Source organism: Oryctolagus cuniculus, chromosome 3 (assembly GCF_964237555.1).
Source record: "Oryctolagus cuniculus chromosome 3, mOryCun1.1, whole genome shotgun sequence".
In the NCBI taxonomy this organism is placed as follows: Eukaryota; Metazoa; Chordata; class Mammalia; order Lagomorpha; family Leporidae; genus Oryctolagus; species Oryctolagus cuniculus.
Window position 1 is genome coordinate 69,630,355 of NC_091434.1, and position 16,383 is coordinate 69,646,737.

General features: G+C 40.5%; 1 protein-coding gene and 1 long non-coding RNA gene across 4 annotated transcripts in view; both read right to left on the reverse strand.

The window, feature by feature from the left end:
• Nucleotides 1-1,061: 1,061 nt before the first annotated feature.
• LOC138848982 (uncharacterized) lies at nt 1,062-8,040 on the reverse strand. Its single transcript, XR_011387261.1, has 2 exons — nt 6,570-8,040; nt 1,062-4,979 (listed from the first exon to the last, which is right to left on the reverse strand). It is a non-coding gene; the product is annotated as an uncharacterized lncRNA (long non-coding RNA).
• Nucleotides 8,041-10,600: 2,560 nt separating this feature from the next.
• DCAF17 (DDB1 and CUL4 associated factor 17) overlaps nt 10,601-16,383 on the reverse strand; it is a 49,309-nt gene continuing 43,526 nt past the window's right edge. For all 3 annotated transcript variants that reach the window (XM_017342924.3, XM_070070703.1, XM_002712280.5), the window contains 4 exons: nt 15,508-15,595; nt 14,027-14,110; nt 11,963-12,118; nt 10,601-11,124 (listed from right to left, as the gene is read on the reverse strand). In XM_017342924.3, the coding sequence (XP_017198413.1) occupies nt 10,984-11,124; nt 11,963-12,118; nt 14,027-14,110; nt 15,508-15,595 (469 nt within the window). In that variant the 3' untranslated portion in view covers nt 10,601-10,983. The remainder of the gene's footprint in view (nt 11,125-11,962; nt 12,119-14,026; nt 14,111-15,507; nt 15,596-16,383) is intronic.

Here is a 16,383-nt window from a genome sequence, read left to right on the forward strand (position 1 = left end):
AGCTTCTTCTCTTTAAGTCACTGTTAGGAGAATGAAAGATAAGCCAGAGACTGGGAGGAAGTATCTGCAAATCTCTATCTGGTAGAAGACTTGCATTCAGAATGTAAAGAACTCAAAGAAACCAAGCTGAAATTTTAAAAAGAGTACAAAGGATTCTGTTACCAAAAAGATACACATGTGACAAACACATTAGAGAAGTGTAAATTAAAACACATTGAGGCTGGCACTGTGTCCCAGCAGGTTAAAGCCCAGGCCTGAAGTGCCAGCATCCCATATGGACGCTGGTTTTGGTCTTGGCTGCTCTACTTCTGATCCAGCTCTCTGCTATGGCTTGGGAAAGCAGCGGAGGATGGCTCAGGTCCTTGGGCTCCTGCACCCATGTACGAGACCCAGAGGAAGCTCCTGGTTCCCGACTTTAGACTGGCTCAGCTCTGGCCATTGTGTTCATTTGGGGAATGAGCCAATGGATGGAGGGCCTCTCTCTCTCTCTCTACCCCTCTCTTTCAAATAAATAAAAATAAATCTTAAAAAAAAAAAAAAAACACATTGAGATAACAGTACACAACTGTTAGAATGTCTAAAATTAGAAAGGCAATACCAAGTGCTGACAAAGATAAGGAACAATGGCAACTCTCATATACTAGTGATGGGAATGCAACATGATACAATCATTTTAGAACAGTTTAGAAGCCTAAGTTAACTAACATACGACTAAGCCATTCCCTCCTTAATATTTACTCAACAGAAATAAAGCATATATCCACACAAAGAACTGAATACAAAATGTTTAGTTCCATTTGTAGTAGCCCAAACTAGAAATAATCCAAATGTTCACCAAAATGCATCTTAGTCCATTTCATGCTGCTCTAGTAAAATATCACATTAGGTAAACATCAATAGACGCTTATTGGGACCATGGTACTGGAGACTTGGAAGCCCAAGACTGAGGAGCCACATCTGGTGAGGTGTTTCTTGTTGTGATAATGTGGTGGAAGGCATCACATGGTAAGAGCATGGGTGTGCACGATGGAGAGAGAGATGCAGGGAAAGAGAAAGGAAAGGGGCCAAATCCATCCTTTTATTAGGAACCCACTCCAGAGACAACAGCATTAATCCATCCGTGAGAGCAGAGACCTCATGACCTCTTACAGATCCTGCCTTACAGCATGGGTTGATTGAGATAGTCCCCAACATGAATTTTGATACAATGAAACCACTGCAAATGGTGACAGTATAAACAAGCTGTGGTGGACCCATACAATGGACTATTACTACACAAGAAAAATGAATGAACTATCAATACATGCAATACAGATGAGTCTCAAAGTAACTGTATTTAAAAAAGAGTACTTGCTGTATGAGTCTATTTATATAAAATTCTAGAAAATGTAAAATAACCAGAAACAGATCAGAGGTAGCCTTGGAAAGTGGGGGATGGATAGGAGGCACAGATCAAATTGTACTTTAAGTATATCTGGTTTGTTGTATGCCAATTATACCTAAACAAACCTGCCAAGAAAATTTAAAGGTCTCTCATACTTTCAAACAATAATTTGATTTCCTTTGCTGACATCTTTTATTGGGTTTATTTATCCCTTTTGCAAAATTGCCTGTTCTAACTTGGAATAGTTTACTACAAAAATTTTTTAACAGATTTATTTGAGAGGCAGAGTTACAGAGAGAGGGAGAGACAGAGAGAGAGGTCTTCCATTTGCTGGTTCACTCCCCAAATGGGAGCAAACAGCTGGAGCTGGGCAGATGCGAAGCCAAGAACTAGGAGCTTCTTCCAGGTCTCCCATATGGATGCAGGGACCCAAGTGCTTGGGCTATCTTCCACTGCTTTCCCAGGCCATAGCAGAGAGCTGGATCAGAAGAGGAGCAGTTGGGACATGAACTGGTGCCCATATGGGATGCCACTGCCGCAGGTGGAGGTTTAGCCAACTACATCACAGGTCAGACCCCTCAAAAACTCTTATGAAATGCAAATTCAATGTTGCCTCTAGTCAAGAATGACACTAGTTCAAGGTCAGCATCAGACAAATCTTCAAGATTTTTGCTCATCTGGATCTTTTCATTGTTACTGTCTGCTAATCTCATGGGATTCTGAGGTCCCAGTGTCCTGTGCATTATTATTTGTAGTGTACTTATATGGGAGGCTGGGATTCCTCCCATTCTCTCCACCCCTGGAACGGGACTGGACATGCAAACTTTGAAACAAACTTTAGGACACTTGAAGTGAAAATTAAAAAATAGTAAAAGAAAAATAAAAGCTTCTAAAATTTTGAGCAAATTTTGAACATATTATTTGGTATCACAATACATACGGGCTAGAACATTATAGGTGGTTGGAAAAATAAGCTTATTATGCTTTAAAAAATTTTATTTTGTTCATTTGAAAGGCAGAGTTACATAGAGAGGAGAGACAGCTCTTCCTTCTCCCTAAACAGCCACAATGGCTGGGGCTGGGCCAGCCTGAAGCCAGGAGCCTCTTCCAGGTCTCCCACGTGGGTACAGGAGCCCAAGGACTTGGGCCATCTTCTGCTGCTTTCCCAGGTGCATTAGCAGGGAGCTGGATCAGAAGTGGAGTAGCTTGGTCTCAAACCAGCACCTACATGAGATGCTGGCATTGCAGGCGGAGGCAAACCTGTTATACCACAAAGTTGGCCCAGATATACTTTTTTTTTTTTTTTTTTTGACAGGTAGAGCGGAGAGAGAGAGAGAGAGAGAGAAAGGTCTTCCTTTGCCGTTGGTTCACCTTCCAATGGCCGCCGCGGCCAGCGCACCGCGCTGATCTGATGGCAGGAGCCAGGTACTTATCCTGGTCTCCCATGGGGTGCAGGGCCCAAGCACTTGGGCCATCCTCCACTGCACTCCCTGGCCACAGCCTGGAAGCCAGCTGCTTTTATTACACCAATTTATGTAGCCTCTCCTCAAGTGTCACTTTGAGCAGCTCCAGCAGCCATGTGGAGAAGCCAAATGTGTGCCCTAGGAACCCAGGTTTGTTCTCTAACATTTGTCTTCATGAAAGGAATCAGATTCCTTGGCGAACAATGTATTCCATGTTTAAGAAAGAGCAACTCCAGCTGAGTTTTGTTATCTTATCTGTTATCACAAAGGATGTTTTGAGTGTTTCTGGGGGTAGGAGTGGGGTGTTATGCAGAGCTTGATCTGACAAGGCTAAACCTTGCTGTTGAGGCAAGGAGAAAGTATCTTGAGTATCAACCTAGAAATGCTCACGCACCCGCAGTAACCGTTAACAGTGACAAACACTGGAGAAAATGTGGACCGACTGAAGTCTCCTATGTCTCCTATATTGTTTCAGGCATGTAAAACAGTACAATTATTTGGAGAAAAGGTCTGGCTGTCTCTTACTAGACTAAATGTATACCAGCCCGAGGATTCAGAAATTCCATCCCTAGGAAGTTACCTAAGAGAAACAGAGATAAATGTTTACAAAAAATATTTGTACAAGAAATGTCCTTAGCAGCTTTATTCATAATGGGTTTTTTCAAAAGGCAATAATCATCCAGGTGTCCATCAACAAGAGGGAAAAACTGTGACATATTCATACAATAGAATATTCAGTAGTAAAAAGAAGTTGGCTGGCACTATGGCTCACTAGGCTAATCCTCCACCGGCACACCGGGTTCTAGTCCCGGTTGCTCCTCCTCCAGCGCAGCTCTCTGCTGTGGCCAGGGAGTGCAGTGGAGGATGGCCCAGGTGCTTGGGCCCTGTACCCGCATAGGAGACCAGGAGGAAGCACCTGGCTCCTGGCTTCAGATCGGCGCAGCGCACCGGCCGTGGTGGCCATTTGGAGGGTGAACCAATGGAAGGAAGACCTTTCTCTCTGTCTCTCTATAACTCTGTCTCTCTAACTCCCCCTGGCAAAAAAAAAAAAAAAGTCACTGATATATGCAATAACATGAAAAACTCTAAAACCATTATGCTAAGGGAAAGAAGTATTATACTTTATATGGCTTCAGTTATATTAAATTTTAGAAAAGGTAGATTTAATCTGTGATACAAAAGGAACAGAATCATAGTTATACCTGAGGGGTGGGGTAGGGATGGTTCAGGGAAGGCGCCTTAGGAAACGCTCTGGGATCACAAATGTTCTGAATTTTAAAAGGGATTTGGGCTACACAAGGGCCCACATTTGTAAAAACTCAACAAACTTATATTTAAGATTTGTATATCTCATTGCATGGAAATACTAAATAGAAACCTAAAAACTAAATAAGGGCCAGCGCTGTGGGGTAGTGGGTAAAGTTGACGCCTGCAGTGCCAGCATCCCATATGGGCACCAGTAGGAGTCCTGGCTGCTCCACTTTTGATCCAGCTCTCTGCTATGGCCTGGGAAAGCAATAGAAGATGGCCCAAGTCCTTGAGCCCCTGTACCTGTGTGAGAGACCCGGAAGAAGCTCTTGGCTCCTGGCTTCAGACCTGCATAGCTCCAGCCGGTACAGCAATTGGAGAGTGAACCAGCAGCTAGAAGACCTCTATCTCTGCCTCTCCTGCTCTCTCTTTGTAACTCTTTCAAGTAAATAAATCAATCTTTAAAAAAAATAAACTAAATAAATATTAAGCAATGATATGCATGTTGAAGTATTAGGGGGAAGCAATTTATTTTGAAACGCATCAAGAAATAACAGGTAAGTAATAAAACAGAGTAACATGCAAAACCCATGGGATCATTTTTGGGGAATTCACTGTAAAATTATCTCAATTCTACTACTGTATGTTTGAAGTTTTTCATAATAAAATGAAGGAGAATGCTTTCAGTTAGTTTTATCTTTTTTTTTTTAAGATTTATTTTATTTATTTGAAAGACAGAGTTACAGAGAGAGGCAGAGACAGAGAGGTCTTCCATCCGCTGGTTCACTCCCTAGATGGCCGCAATGGCTGGAGCTGCGCCAATCCAAAACCAGGAGCCAGGACTTGGGCCATCTTCTACTGCTATCCCAGGCCATAACAGAGAGCTGGATCAGAAGTAGAGCAGCCAGGCAGTTAGTCTTATCTTTTACTTGCATTCCTTTACCTGAAATAAATTACTCTTGTTGTAAGTTAGAGATTCTATATAGCAACACAAGGACCAGAAATTAGCCCCTAAAATATCCCTGGGATCCTAAAAGGTGGATGATATACTTGGTAAAAAAGAGCAAAAATTACAAAAATTATTAAAAAGGAAGATGAGATACATTAAGAGTTATTACTGGCAGGGCACCGGATTCTGTCCCGGTTGCCCCTCTTCCAGGCCAGCTCTCTGCCGTGGCCAGGGAGTGCAGTGGAGATGGCCCAAGTGCTTGGGCCCTGCACCCCATGGGAGACCAGGATAAGTACCTGGCTCCTGCCATTGGATCAGCGCGGTGCGCTGGCTGCAGTGCGCCGGCTGCGGCGGCCATTGGAGGGTGAACCAACGGCAAAGGAAGACCTTTTTCTCTGTCTCACTGTCTACTCTGCCTGTCAAAAAAAAAAAAAAAAAAAGAGTTATTACTGGGGTTGGCGCTGTGGCGTAGCAGCTACAGCTGCCACCTGCAGTGCCAGCATCCCATTTGGTCACTGGTTTGAGTCTTGGCTGCTCCACTTCTAATCCAGCTCTTTGTTATGGCCTGGGAAAATAGCAAAGGATGGCCCAGGTCCTCGGGCCCCTGCACCCAGATCCAGAGGAATTGCCTAGCTCCTGGCTTCGGATCGGCACAGCTCTAGCCATTGTGGCCATCTGGGGAGTGAACTAGCAGATGAAGACTCTCTCTCTCTCTGTGACTCAAACTCACATATCCCAATGTGAGATGCAGGCATCCTAGGCAGCATCTTAACTGCTAGGTAGACATATGCACCCCAACCTTTTTAAGTCAGAGACAGGGAGAAAGAGAGAAAGCTCCCATCTGCTGATTTACTCCCCACATGCCTGCAATAGGAGCTGGGAACTTAATCTAGGTCTCCCTTGTAGGTGGCAAGGATCCAACTACATGAGCCATCACCAACCTGGAGGTTTAGCCAGAACTCTTACCCAGGCACTCCAGTATGCGACACAAGCATCCCAACTATGGTCTCAATTGCTAGGCCAAAGGCCCATTCCAGGAGTGTTTTTTCTTTAAAAAAATTTTTTTTAACTTAAAAGGTAGAGTGATAGAGAGGGAAAGAAAGAAAGAAAGAGATATTCCATCCACTGATTCAATCCCCAAATGGCTGTACCAACAAGGGCTGGGCCAGGCCAAAGCCAGGAGCCAGAAACTCCATCTGGATCTCCCGCATGGGTGGCAGGGGCCATCTTGTGCTGCTTTTCCAGGAGCATTAGCAGAGACGTGGATCAGAAGTGGAGTCAACTGGACTTGAATTGGCAGCCTTGGCTTAAAATGCTGCACCAGAACACCAGCACTGAGAGTATCACTTCTTAATGATTTTTAGCTATTGCATGAAGAACCATTTTTTCTGTCAAGTTATATGACTGAATTCTATCTTACCTGAACCTTTCTCAAAATATGTGCCAATTCACTCAAGTAAAAAAACAACACTTACTGGGCCAGGTGCTTGGAAGAGTTGTGTGAGACACTGCTAGAGATACTTACATTCTGTGTTGAAAGTGCGAAGGTCTAAGTCCATACTCTGCTTCCAATCCAGCTTCCTGCTAATGTGTACCCTGGGAGACAGCAAGTGACAGCTCAACTCCCTGAGTCCTGCCACCCATGTTGGAAACCCGAGTGGAGTTAAATAAAAACTTAAGAATAAGAAACACTTATTAAGTACTTTACAAAACTCTAATTGTCAGTACCCTATTTATGGGATAAAATGATATCCATCACCTTTTGAGAACTTTGGAATAAATTTGTTGAACAAATACAGATGTGTTTTCCATCTCTGCATTCTTTGAGGGATTTTGGGTAAAATGATTTCCATTAAGCCCTACTTTGCTCATTTGCACAAACAGAAAAGATAATGGCAGTTCACACCTCAAGGGGTTACTTTGAATAGTAAATGAGACAACCCATTTTACTGTATCACAATGACTGGTAGATAGAAACTACTCAATAAATATATTTTATTATTTTTTTAAATTGTGTAGAAGACATTGGTGAAAGAACGTGTAGTACTTAATCTCTTTAAATAGAACAACATTATCCCACCAAATAGTTCAAATAGAAACTGCGATAGGATTTGTTTTGTTTTCTACCAGAGTTTTGAGACACGTATCAAGTCAAGAACTGAAAGCTTGCTGCACTGATACCGAGACTACTGAAACCTAGATCAAGGAGTGAAACGCAGACATGCACCTCTTCTCAGCTTAATGTCTGTACTCACTGACAGAAGCTACTCTGCTTCACCTGCTCTTGTATTAAACACTCAGAAATGTGTTGCACCTGTTATGAAGGTGGGCACATAGCTAGAGTGCTTAAACCAGTCAGTGGAAGATGCGGCAGGCAGATATTAAACCACACACAACTCTACCTCCAACAGAATGGCAGAGTCTCATGTCTGACAGGTGGCAGAATAAGCAGCTGCATGACACTGTGGAACTGGAAAGCCCATACTGCGTAAGCAGGGAGGTAGCAATAGTGGGGAGGAGCTAAAGTTTGCTAACCTTGGTGGCCCATGCTGGCCCCCCTTTCAGTGCAATGTCTAAACCTACCTTCTGTGCACTGCCCAAACTCTCTCCCCTTCTGTGTAGGGAAGAACACAAGTTCCAGGATGTTGAACTTGGAAACACAGCTTGTTAGAAACAACTAATATGGCTGTGTCCCCATGATACCTTTAAAATGTTAATAAAATTACCATGGCCAACACTCACTCCCATCAGGCACCTCACAATGTGACACTTCCAAGATTTCCAACAAATGGGCAAGGAAATGAGTCTGGCCCCAAACTCTGCCTCTTTGAATATTCAATTAAGCCCCACTTCAGGCACCACCCTCTCTGTCTGCAGACTGTGCAAAAGGCCAGCCGAGGGAATCACGGTGACTGCAGCTCATTCTCTCCAGTTGCCCACCCGCATTTCTGAGTGTGTGCTTTTGCTTTAAATAAAACTTGCCTCCCTGCTCACCTTTACCTCACCTTTACCTTGAATTTTTTCTCATATGGAGACAAGAACCTGGACCAAACCTGGCCAGCAGCTACCCCAATACCTTTTTGGGAAGCATAGTTCAAAATGGTTCAAAGGTAGCAGCTGACATTGTTAGCTGGCAGCGTAACACTCATGTTTGTGGCACTGCCTACAACTCCCTACTGCCTGTCACATCAGGTATATTTCATACCAGATATATTGCCAGGTCTGCAGTTTAGGTGTTCGGCAGTTTAGGTGTTTCTCAGTGGTCAGTTCATATCTAGACTAGAAATATCTTACCCCCCACCCCTACCAAAAAATCAGCCAGGAATCTCAGATATTTCTCAATGTCTTCCTGATTAGATGAGTTCCTTTCCATCATTTAATCAAAAGAAGGCAATAACCTGAAGAGGGAGGAGAAACTCAATAACCACCTCTTTAAAAAGAAACAAAAATAAAAGCAAAATGCCTCTGATGGGACTGAAGCCTAAAGACATCCTATTCTGAAACACCCTTGGAAACGGAGAACATTCTGCTTTTGCACAGCACTGTATCTGCTTTGAAACCCACACAACACTGTTTTTTTTCCCTTTTCTCTGGTATTTTGCTCCTTTTATGAGACTTGTTTTTCAAGCTGTAAATTTACTGGGTGTTGACACAGAGCTAGTGTCTAATTGAAAGTCTGGAGCAATATTTAGCACACTGTAACTATTCACCTGCTTTGCAATCATAATCATGTCTCTAAATGCTCCAAAAGCTTCAGATATTAAACAGTACTACTGAATATGCATAAAATGAGAACAGACTTTTCAATTAATAGATATAAAAATATTATAGTTAAACATATGAAGATAATCTTATTGTCTTGCTCACAAGGCAATCACTTCTACTTTCCCAGATGGTTATTTGCTATTTCTGAATAGGATCAGATTCAGAAAGATCTACTTTTAGCCCACATATATTTTCTTTTATTCTAAAACATTAATATAGATGAGTATCACTAGCCTGAAAATCTGAAATCCTCGAAAATTTGAAACTTTTTGAGTGTGGACATGATGCCACAAGTGGAAAACTCCATACCCGACCTCATGATAAGCTGCAGTCAAAAGACAGACACACTAAACATACTCTATAAAATTACCTGTAGGCTATTTGTGTAAGACATATATGTAACAAATTAATTTTGTGTTTAGATGTGGGTCCCATCCTCAATGTATCTTATAATGCACAAGCAAATATTCTAAAACCCTGAGGAATCCAAAATCTGAAACACTTCTGGTCTCAAGCACTTAGGATAAGGGATGCTCAACCTGCAATCTTGCTTATTCCATGAAAAAACAATTTTAGGTTTGTTGCCCTTATTTCCTTAAAGTTTACAAACCCTGCTACTAATTCCTTGAATGCTGGAATAGCTAACACCTCTTTCTGTTTAGCCCTGTTTGTTGATTTGTAAAATTTCAAGGGCAGAATTCACATCAGTGTTAATATGGGAGCAAGCAAAGCAAAAATTGTAGGATTTTAATATAAATCATCCATACTAAAATTCCACACTTTAACCCTAAACTTGAATTAGCAATGAATTTACTGGTGTTTCCTTCCCTTTTTTTTTATTTTTTTTATTTTTATTTTTTTGACAGGCAGAGTGGACAGTGAGAGAGAGAGAGACAGAGAGAAAGGTCTTCCTTTGCTGTTGGTTCACCCTCCAATGGCCGCCGCGGCCAGCGCGCTGTGGCCGGCGCACCGCGCTGATCCAATGGCAGGAGCCAGGTACTTCTCCTGGTCTCCCATGGGGTGCAGGGCCCAAGCACTTGTGCCATCCTCCACTGCACTCCCTGGTCACAGCAGAGAGCTGGCCTTCCTTCCCTTCTTTTTAAACTAGTTATTCTTCTGAGGCTGAATCAGAGAAATATGTTTAACGTATGGGTTGTAAGAAACTGGATTTCAACAGAGAGCACAAAAACTATTTTCTCCTTATTCTTAGGTTACTTCTAACATACTGAAGAATGACTATTAGATTTCAAAGATCACATTTAAATATGTTCTAACAAAGAAGAAAAATACTCATGTCCTAATTAAGAGAGTCAAAACCTTTCTCTGGCTAATGAGGCAGTTCCCAAGGTAGGAAGAACTTTTTCTGGAACTTTTATCTACTCTTCTACAGGGAACAGAGTTGGTTCAGGCTGGTGTACCTTTATCTTATTGCATAGGTACAAAAATATTGCCTAAACAAAACTGGAAGACCCACTAAACAAACAGAATGGTGATGTGAGAACAATATCCTTACATATGCCAAGAGCTAAACAGGCTATGTATCAGAAAAAATTTCACCAAAGGTTTTCTTGGAATCTTTTACATTATCAAAGAAACACAAATGTTCAATAAAAACACCAAACCAAGAGAATAAAACTATGGAACAAAAGATAATTTGGGAACTGGAAGTAACTCACAATACTATAAACAAATATAAAACAAATATACATATGTAAGATTTAAAAAAGTTTATGACACAGTATACATCTCATTTCTCATCCTTAAGCAAAGTTTGGTACAAATAATGAAGAATTTCTTTCTGTATCTCTTGTATATTTATTTTTGTCTTTACAAGCCTTGCCAATCAAAATTCCATACTATCCCTTTGATACCTCCCCATCAATGACCCTCCCCTCAACAACAGGGTTTCAGTTTTTTTCTCTCTAATGCTTTTTTGTATTATCATCTACTTAAATGCTCCATAAAGCTAGTCTTCTTGGAATAACAGTCCAAAAAAAAACTCACAACTTTTCATAAAATGAAGTTCTCACTGAGTTTAATCATCTGAATTCAATACAAGACCTTTTCCAGAAAATACTGGAGAATGTGCCATGTAGATAATAAAAAGGAGTGCTCCATGCAACTGTTGGGGTGTTTGGCTAAAAGTCTAATAAGTTACAATTATCTCCCCCCTTTTAACAACTTCTGATTATGGTTTCTTCTTCTTCCCCCGTGTCACATACCATCTGGTATACATAGCAGCTGAAGACTCTGTTGGGTTTCTGTTCAATGTGCAGCACCAAGTCTCTGTCAAAGTAGACTTCATGGCTATATGTCTGTAAGAAAACACAGTCATAGGGAATTTCCTTTTCATATAACCTAGTCACCGTGTGTCTCTAGAATGTTGAAGCACCTAAGACAGGGCTACACAAATACATACCTAGAGGGAAGAGAGCTGTTAGAAATAGGTTTATTTTTCATTATTTGCAGGAATGCAGATTACTAATGAAAGGAGCATTGTACAAAATGCAGAGAATGAAAAACACTTAGGACTCAGGAGTCTGAATATCCAGATTCTACTGTCAACTCTGCTATACCTATCTTATGTGACTGTGTGTAAGCTGCTAAACTTACTCTCAGGTTCCCCATTGATCTAACAAGGTCTGAATAAGATAACATCTACTGTTTCTTATAACTGAATATTCTGTAATAGTCAGAAGAGCAGATGCATGTTTCCAAGAGTGCCTGGAAGCCCGACATACTATTTTTTCAAAGGAATTTATTAATATATTATATTCTCAGGGTTCCCCTTCTCCCCCATACTTAGATATGGTCTCTATTAAATAGTTGCCAGAGTTCATGACATTACACTTTTTTATTTTTTAATGTTCCTAAGCTTATAATTGGGAGAAAAATCAAAGACTAGGGTAAAGAGAAATACCATGGCTCAAGAAAACACAAAATTTTATCTTTAAGGCCACTGGTAGAAGGCATTCCCTAGTGCCAACAGGAAGAAGGCTAAGAAACACTCATTTTGTCCTGTATATAGGACAACAGCCTCTCTCATGTGGTCATTGGCACAGATGAGCCTTGACTTACATGAGCACAATGCTCCAATAAATAGTACCTATAAAGAAAACTCTTGCAACTCCGTATTCTGTGGATTCTACTTACCACATCCCATGACTCTACTAGTGGAATACTTTTAAGTAAAGTTCCATATTCATTACAGTGAAAATCCAGGTGAGCTTTTCCTTCAGCATCTATCTGAGTAACAGCTACCACAGAAAGCAAATCCAATTCATCTTCATAGTCCACAATTTTGAAAGTCTTGGGGACAGATACATAAGACAAAGGCAAAGAAAAGCAAAATCTAGTTATTCAGTTAGGTTTAATCCTACAAGAATAGTTTAACCATTCTATTACTGACACAAATTTGGGAGAATGAATGGGTAGAAGAATAGGTAGAAATGTGTCCCTGCTAAAATTGTCATTCCTAGATTTTTCAAGAGCTAAGCAGTGTCCTACAAATTCTGACAACACCATCAAGTCTATGTAGATCTCAGCCAAAACGTAACTGAAATTCTCTACAATGACAGCATACCAGGACTTCTCCATATCCAAAATAGATAGTCAACTGCTGTCTGTGACGTATCCTTCAGTTCCCAGTCAGGACTAAATATATGACACTCAGTCCTGAAACCTGAAGGCCGCTTACTGAGCTTGAATGTCTCAAACCAGAAAAAAATATTCAGTAAGAATTGATAGCCCTTCATATACTATTAATGACTCTATTTGCCATCCTTTTGGTTTTTAAAACAAAGGTTTTTGGTCCCCTAAAGAAAGCAAAATGCTGTTTATACCTGAGGGAAAATATTACGAACTTAAATCCAACCCACAGAACAAACTTGGGTTAGCAGTGGCAAAGCGAGAAAAACACCAAAGGCAGAAAATCTAGGATTCCAACAGTGTCACAGGGAAAGCAAATCCTAGTGTCCAGACACCCAGGGATGAACAATAGGAGGCACATCTCTGCTGAGTGCCTGGCACTGACCTTAAAAACAGACATACTGAGTTTTTCTTCTTGCTTCACACGAATCCTTTACTTTTGTTTGGCCAAACTACCCTTTAATCCATTTATATTTTCTGTCTTCACCATCTTATGACAGAAATTTACATAAATTTGTTACTAATAGTTCCCTTTTTCACTTTTTTGCTTTAAACTTATCGGGGTCAAACTTCAGAAGGTGATTTCTTGCCTAGGTGTCAGTAATGTTAAGGCTTTCAGTCAGAACCCCTTTGAACTTTTCCTTTACAAGCTAAAAGAGTTTTCTAATCTCATGATATAAAACATCTCTTTTTTTGCTACCACCTCTCACTTTAATTATTCATGCTATGTTTGGGCAATTTTAGTATATCTTTATTGAAGACAGTTTTATACTTGGGGAGGGAGTTTTCTGCTTTGTTTTCAGTAGGTTTCTGTGGTCCAAAAGAATATTTTTTTGTTGTTTTTATAAGCAGTCACATAATAGGCCACTTCTAACCTATCCAAAAAGATTTTTTTTAAAACTGTCCTTAGAAACTTACTGGAATGTTTCTACCTAGAAATAGTCACACAAATAATATAGTTACATGGTTTAAATGGATTTAGTGTTTATGCAATGGCTGCATCTTTGAAGCATGGTCATTGTCACTTGACTTCATAAGTATTTCCAACACTCTTTAAAGGAAAGGGATGAAAATGTATTAGCTCAGTGACTGGCAATGCCAAAGTGAAGACAAGGCTGAACTGACTGACCATATCCTCATACCTTCCTCCTCTAGCCCAAGAATATTAATAAGCAGATCATATTTAATAGTAAAAAATAAGGCAAAAGTTATAAAATTATCAGTCAATAGAATTCTAGTAAGAGACTGGCCCTGAAAATGCACACATCAAGATAAAAAAAAACTAGTAAATTAATTGCATCTTCAAATTATTTTGGCCCTTTTAACCTTTCTGTAAAATCTTACAAATAACTATAAAACACTGAGAGAAAAATGGGTTATACTGGTTTAAATAGCACATTACTATTATTATTAATAGATTGTTATTATTAATAATAATGATCCCACCCATTTAGCCTACAAGGAATCCTTCACCCCTGACCATGACCTCATAGCCCAGGAAACATTAATTTGAGAGCCACAGGGCAAGTGCATACTGCTTTGGTTTGTAATCTCCGGATAAAGTAGTACCTCTTGTTCTGGGTCATCATCCAGAAGGGTAAAATTTTTCTTTACTACCCGTCCAGACGCCGTAACAGTGAATAAGTTTTCATTCTATTATGTAGAGAGAAATACAAAGACGTGAGAAGCTCTATCATATGCAAAAACAAAATTTTATTGACAAATTTGATAAAATTAAATAACCCTTCTCAGTGTCTACAATTCTTTCCTCAACTAGGAAATTTCTGGTACTGCAGTTAGTGAAAAACACTTTCACTATGGTAAAATTTTCAATGGGTAAAATACCAGAACAGACAAAAATAAATTAGATATAAGATAATAGACTCATTGCCTCATTTGCCCTTTCTGACATCTGCTTTGTAGACGACAGCAAATAAAAAGTGAATCTGCTTTTAGAAATTTTCCTTTCCAACATTTTCTTCATTTATAAACTGAAGCAAAAGTTTCATGGAGTTAAAAAGTATGGCATTTTTAAAATTTTTATTTTTTTAAAAGATTTATCTATTAATTCACAAGGCAGAATTACAGAGAGAGGGAGAGACACACAGAGAGATCTTCCATCCACTTGTTCACTTCTCAAATGGCCACAATGGCTGAGGCAGGGCCAGGACAAAGCTAGGAGCTTCATCTAGATTTCCCACATGGGTGGTAGGCCATCTTCTGTGTTCTCAAGCACTTTAGCAGAGAAGTGAATCAGAAGTGGAGCATCTGGGACTCGAACTGGCACTCATATGAGATGCTGGTATTGCAAGCAGGGCTTAACCCACCGTACCACAACATAAGTCCCAAGGTTGTTTTTTTTTTTTTTTTTTTTTTTTTTTGACAGGCAGAGTAGACAGTGAGAGAGAGAGACAGAGACAGAGAGAAAGGTCTTCCTTTTCCATTGGTTCACCCTCAACAGCTGCTGTGGTCGACACGCTGTGACCAGCGCACCGCGCTGATCCGAAGCCAGGAGCCAGGTGCCTCTCCTGATCTCCCATGCGGGTGCAGGGCCCAAGCACTTGGGCCATCCTCCACTGCACTCCCGGGCCACAGCAGAGAGCTGGCCTGGAAGAAGGGCAACCGAGACAGAATCCAGCGCCCCGACCGGGACTAGAACCCAGTGTGCCGGTGCCGCAGGTGGAGGATTTGAGCCGTGGCGCCGGCCAACATAAGTCCCAAGTATGGTATTTTCAAACACTTCTATATACTCAATGAAGCCCAAGTCTGCACAATTATTTATACACCAAAATTGATAATTCCCTAATAAAATCTCAGAAACACAGAAAGGGAACAGAAATAAGCAAAAGAAAAACTTAATACAACCGACTCTCTTCAGATCCCATAATCACATGAGCTAAGATTGGTTACCCTGTAGGCAAAATGAACAACAGTTTTACAGGGCTGTGCTATTGTTTTCAGCCACACTCAAAGGCAAACACATTTGCATGTGATATCCTCATACAGAAATAAAATAATATACAAAGGATTTTAAAGTATTCCTTACTTACTTTGTTCTTCTCTCTATTGGCAAGTATGACAAAATCTTCAGACACCTGATGCTGAGAATCATTTTCTATTTCATTTAGCTTTAAAACTCTGAAAAGGGAAAAAAAATTCTAAGAACTGAAGACCTCAAAACAACATCAAAGTGCCAAAATTGAACTACTGCAATGAAACTCCATAAAAAAGGGCAGTAATAATACTGAGTTAGTTCTCAATTGGTCAATGTTCAGAAATGTCTTCAAATTCAGAGATTTTGTTAAACAGAAAAATGTAGGCCCAGTGCCAAGTTCTCCTAAACTAGGTAATAAAACTGTTTGCTCATGCCTAAATCATCTTCCAAATTGGCTTAATGAAAATTACTCTGAAGAACCTCACCTCTGCCATCCTGCAACAGTTCCATTTTAATGTTTCTGCTTTAATAATGGCTTTACAGTAGATATCTGCATTTCTATTTCTGAAGTTATCTATGAACAATACTGAGAGTTAACTATATCACAGAATGGAGTTTTCACAATGGAGTAACATTTATTTATAAAGATCTGAAGGGCAGAGCAACAGAAAGAGAGGGAGACACAAAGAGAGATTTTCCATCTGCTGGTTCACTCCAACCACCAGGTCTGGGCCAAGCCAAAGCCAGGATCCAGGAACTCTATCCCGGTCTCCCACAGAGGTGACAGGGGCTCAGGTACTTGGGCCATCATCTGCTGCCTTCCCAGGCACATAAGCAGGAAGCTGATAGGAAGTGGAACATCCAGAACTTGAACTCACTGGCTGGCACTCTGATAGAGGATGTCAGTGTGGCAAGCTGTAGCTTAACTCAATGTAACACAATGCTGGCTCCAAAACAGAGTAATATTTAAAAACCACAACCAGGGTGGTCA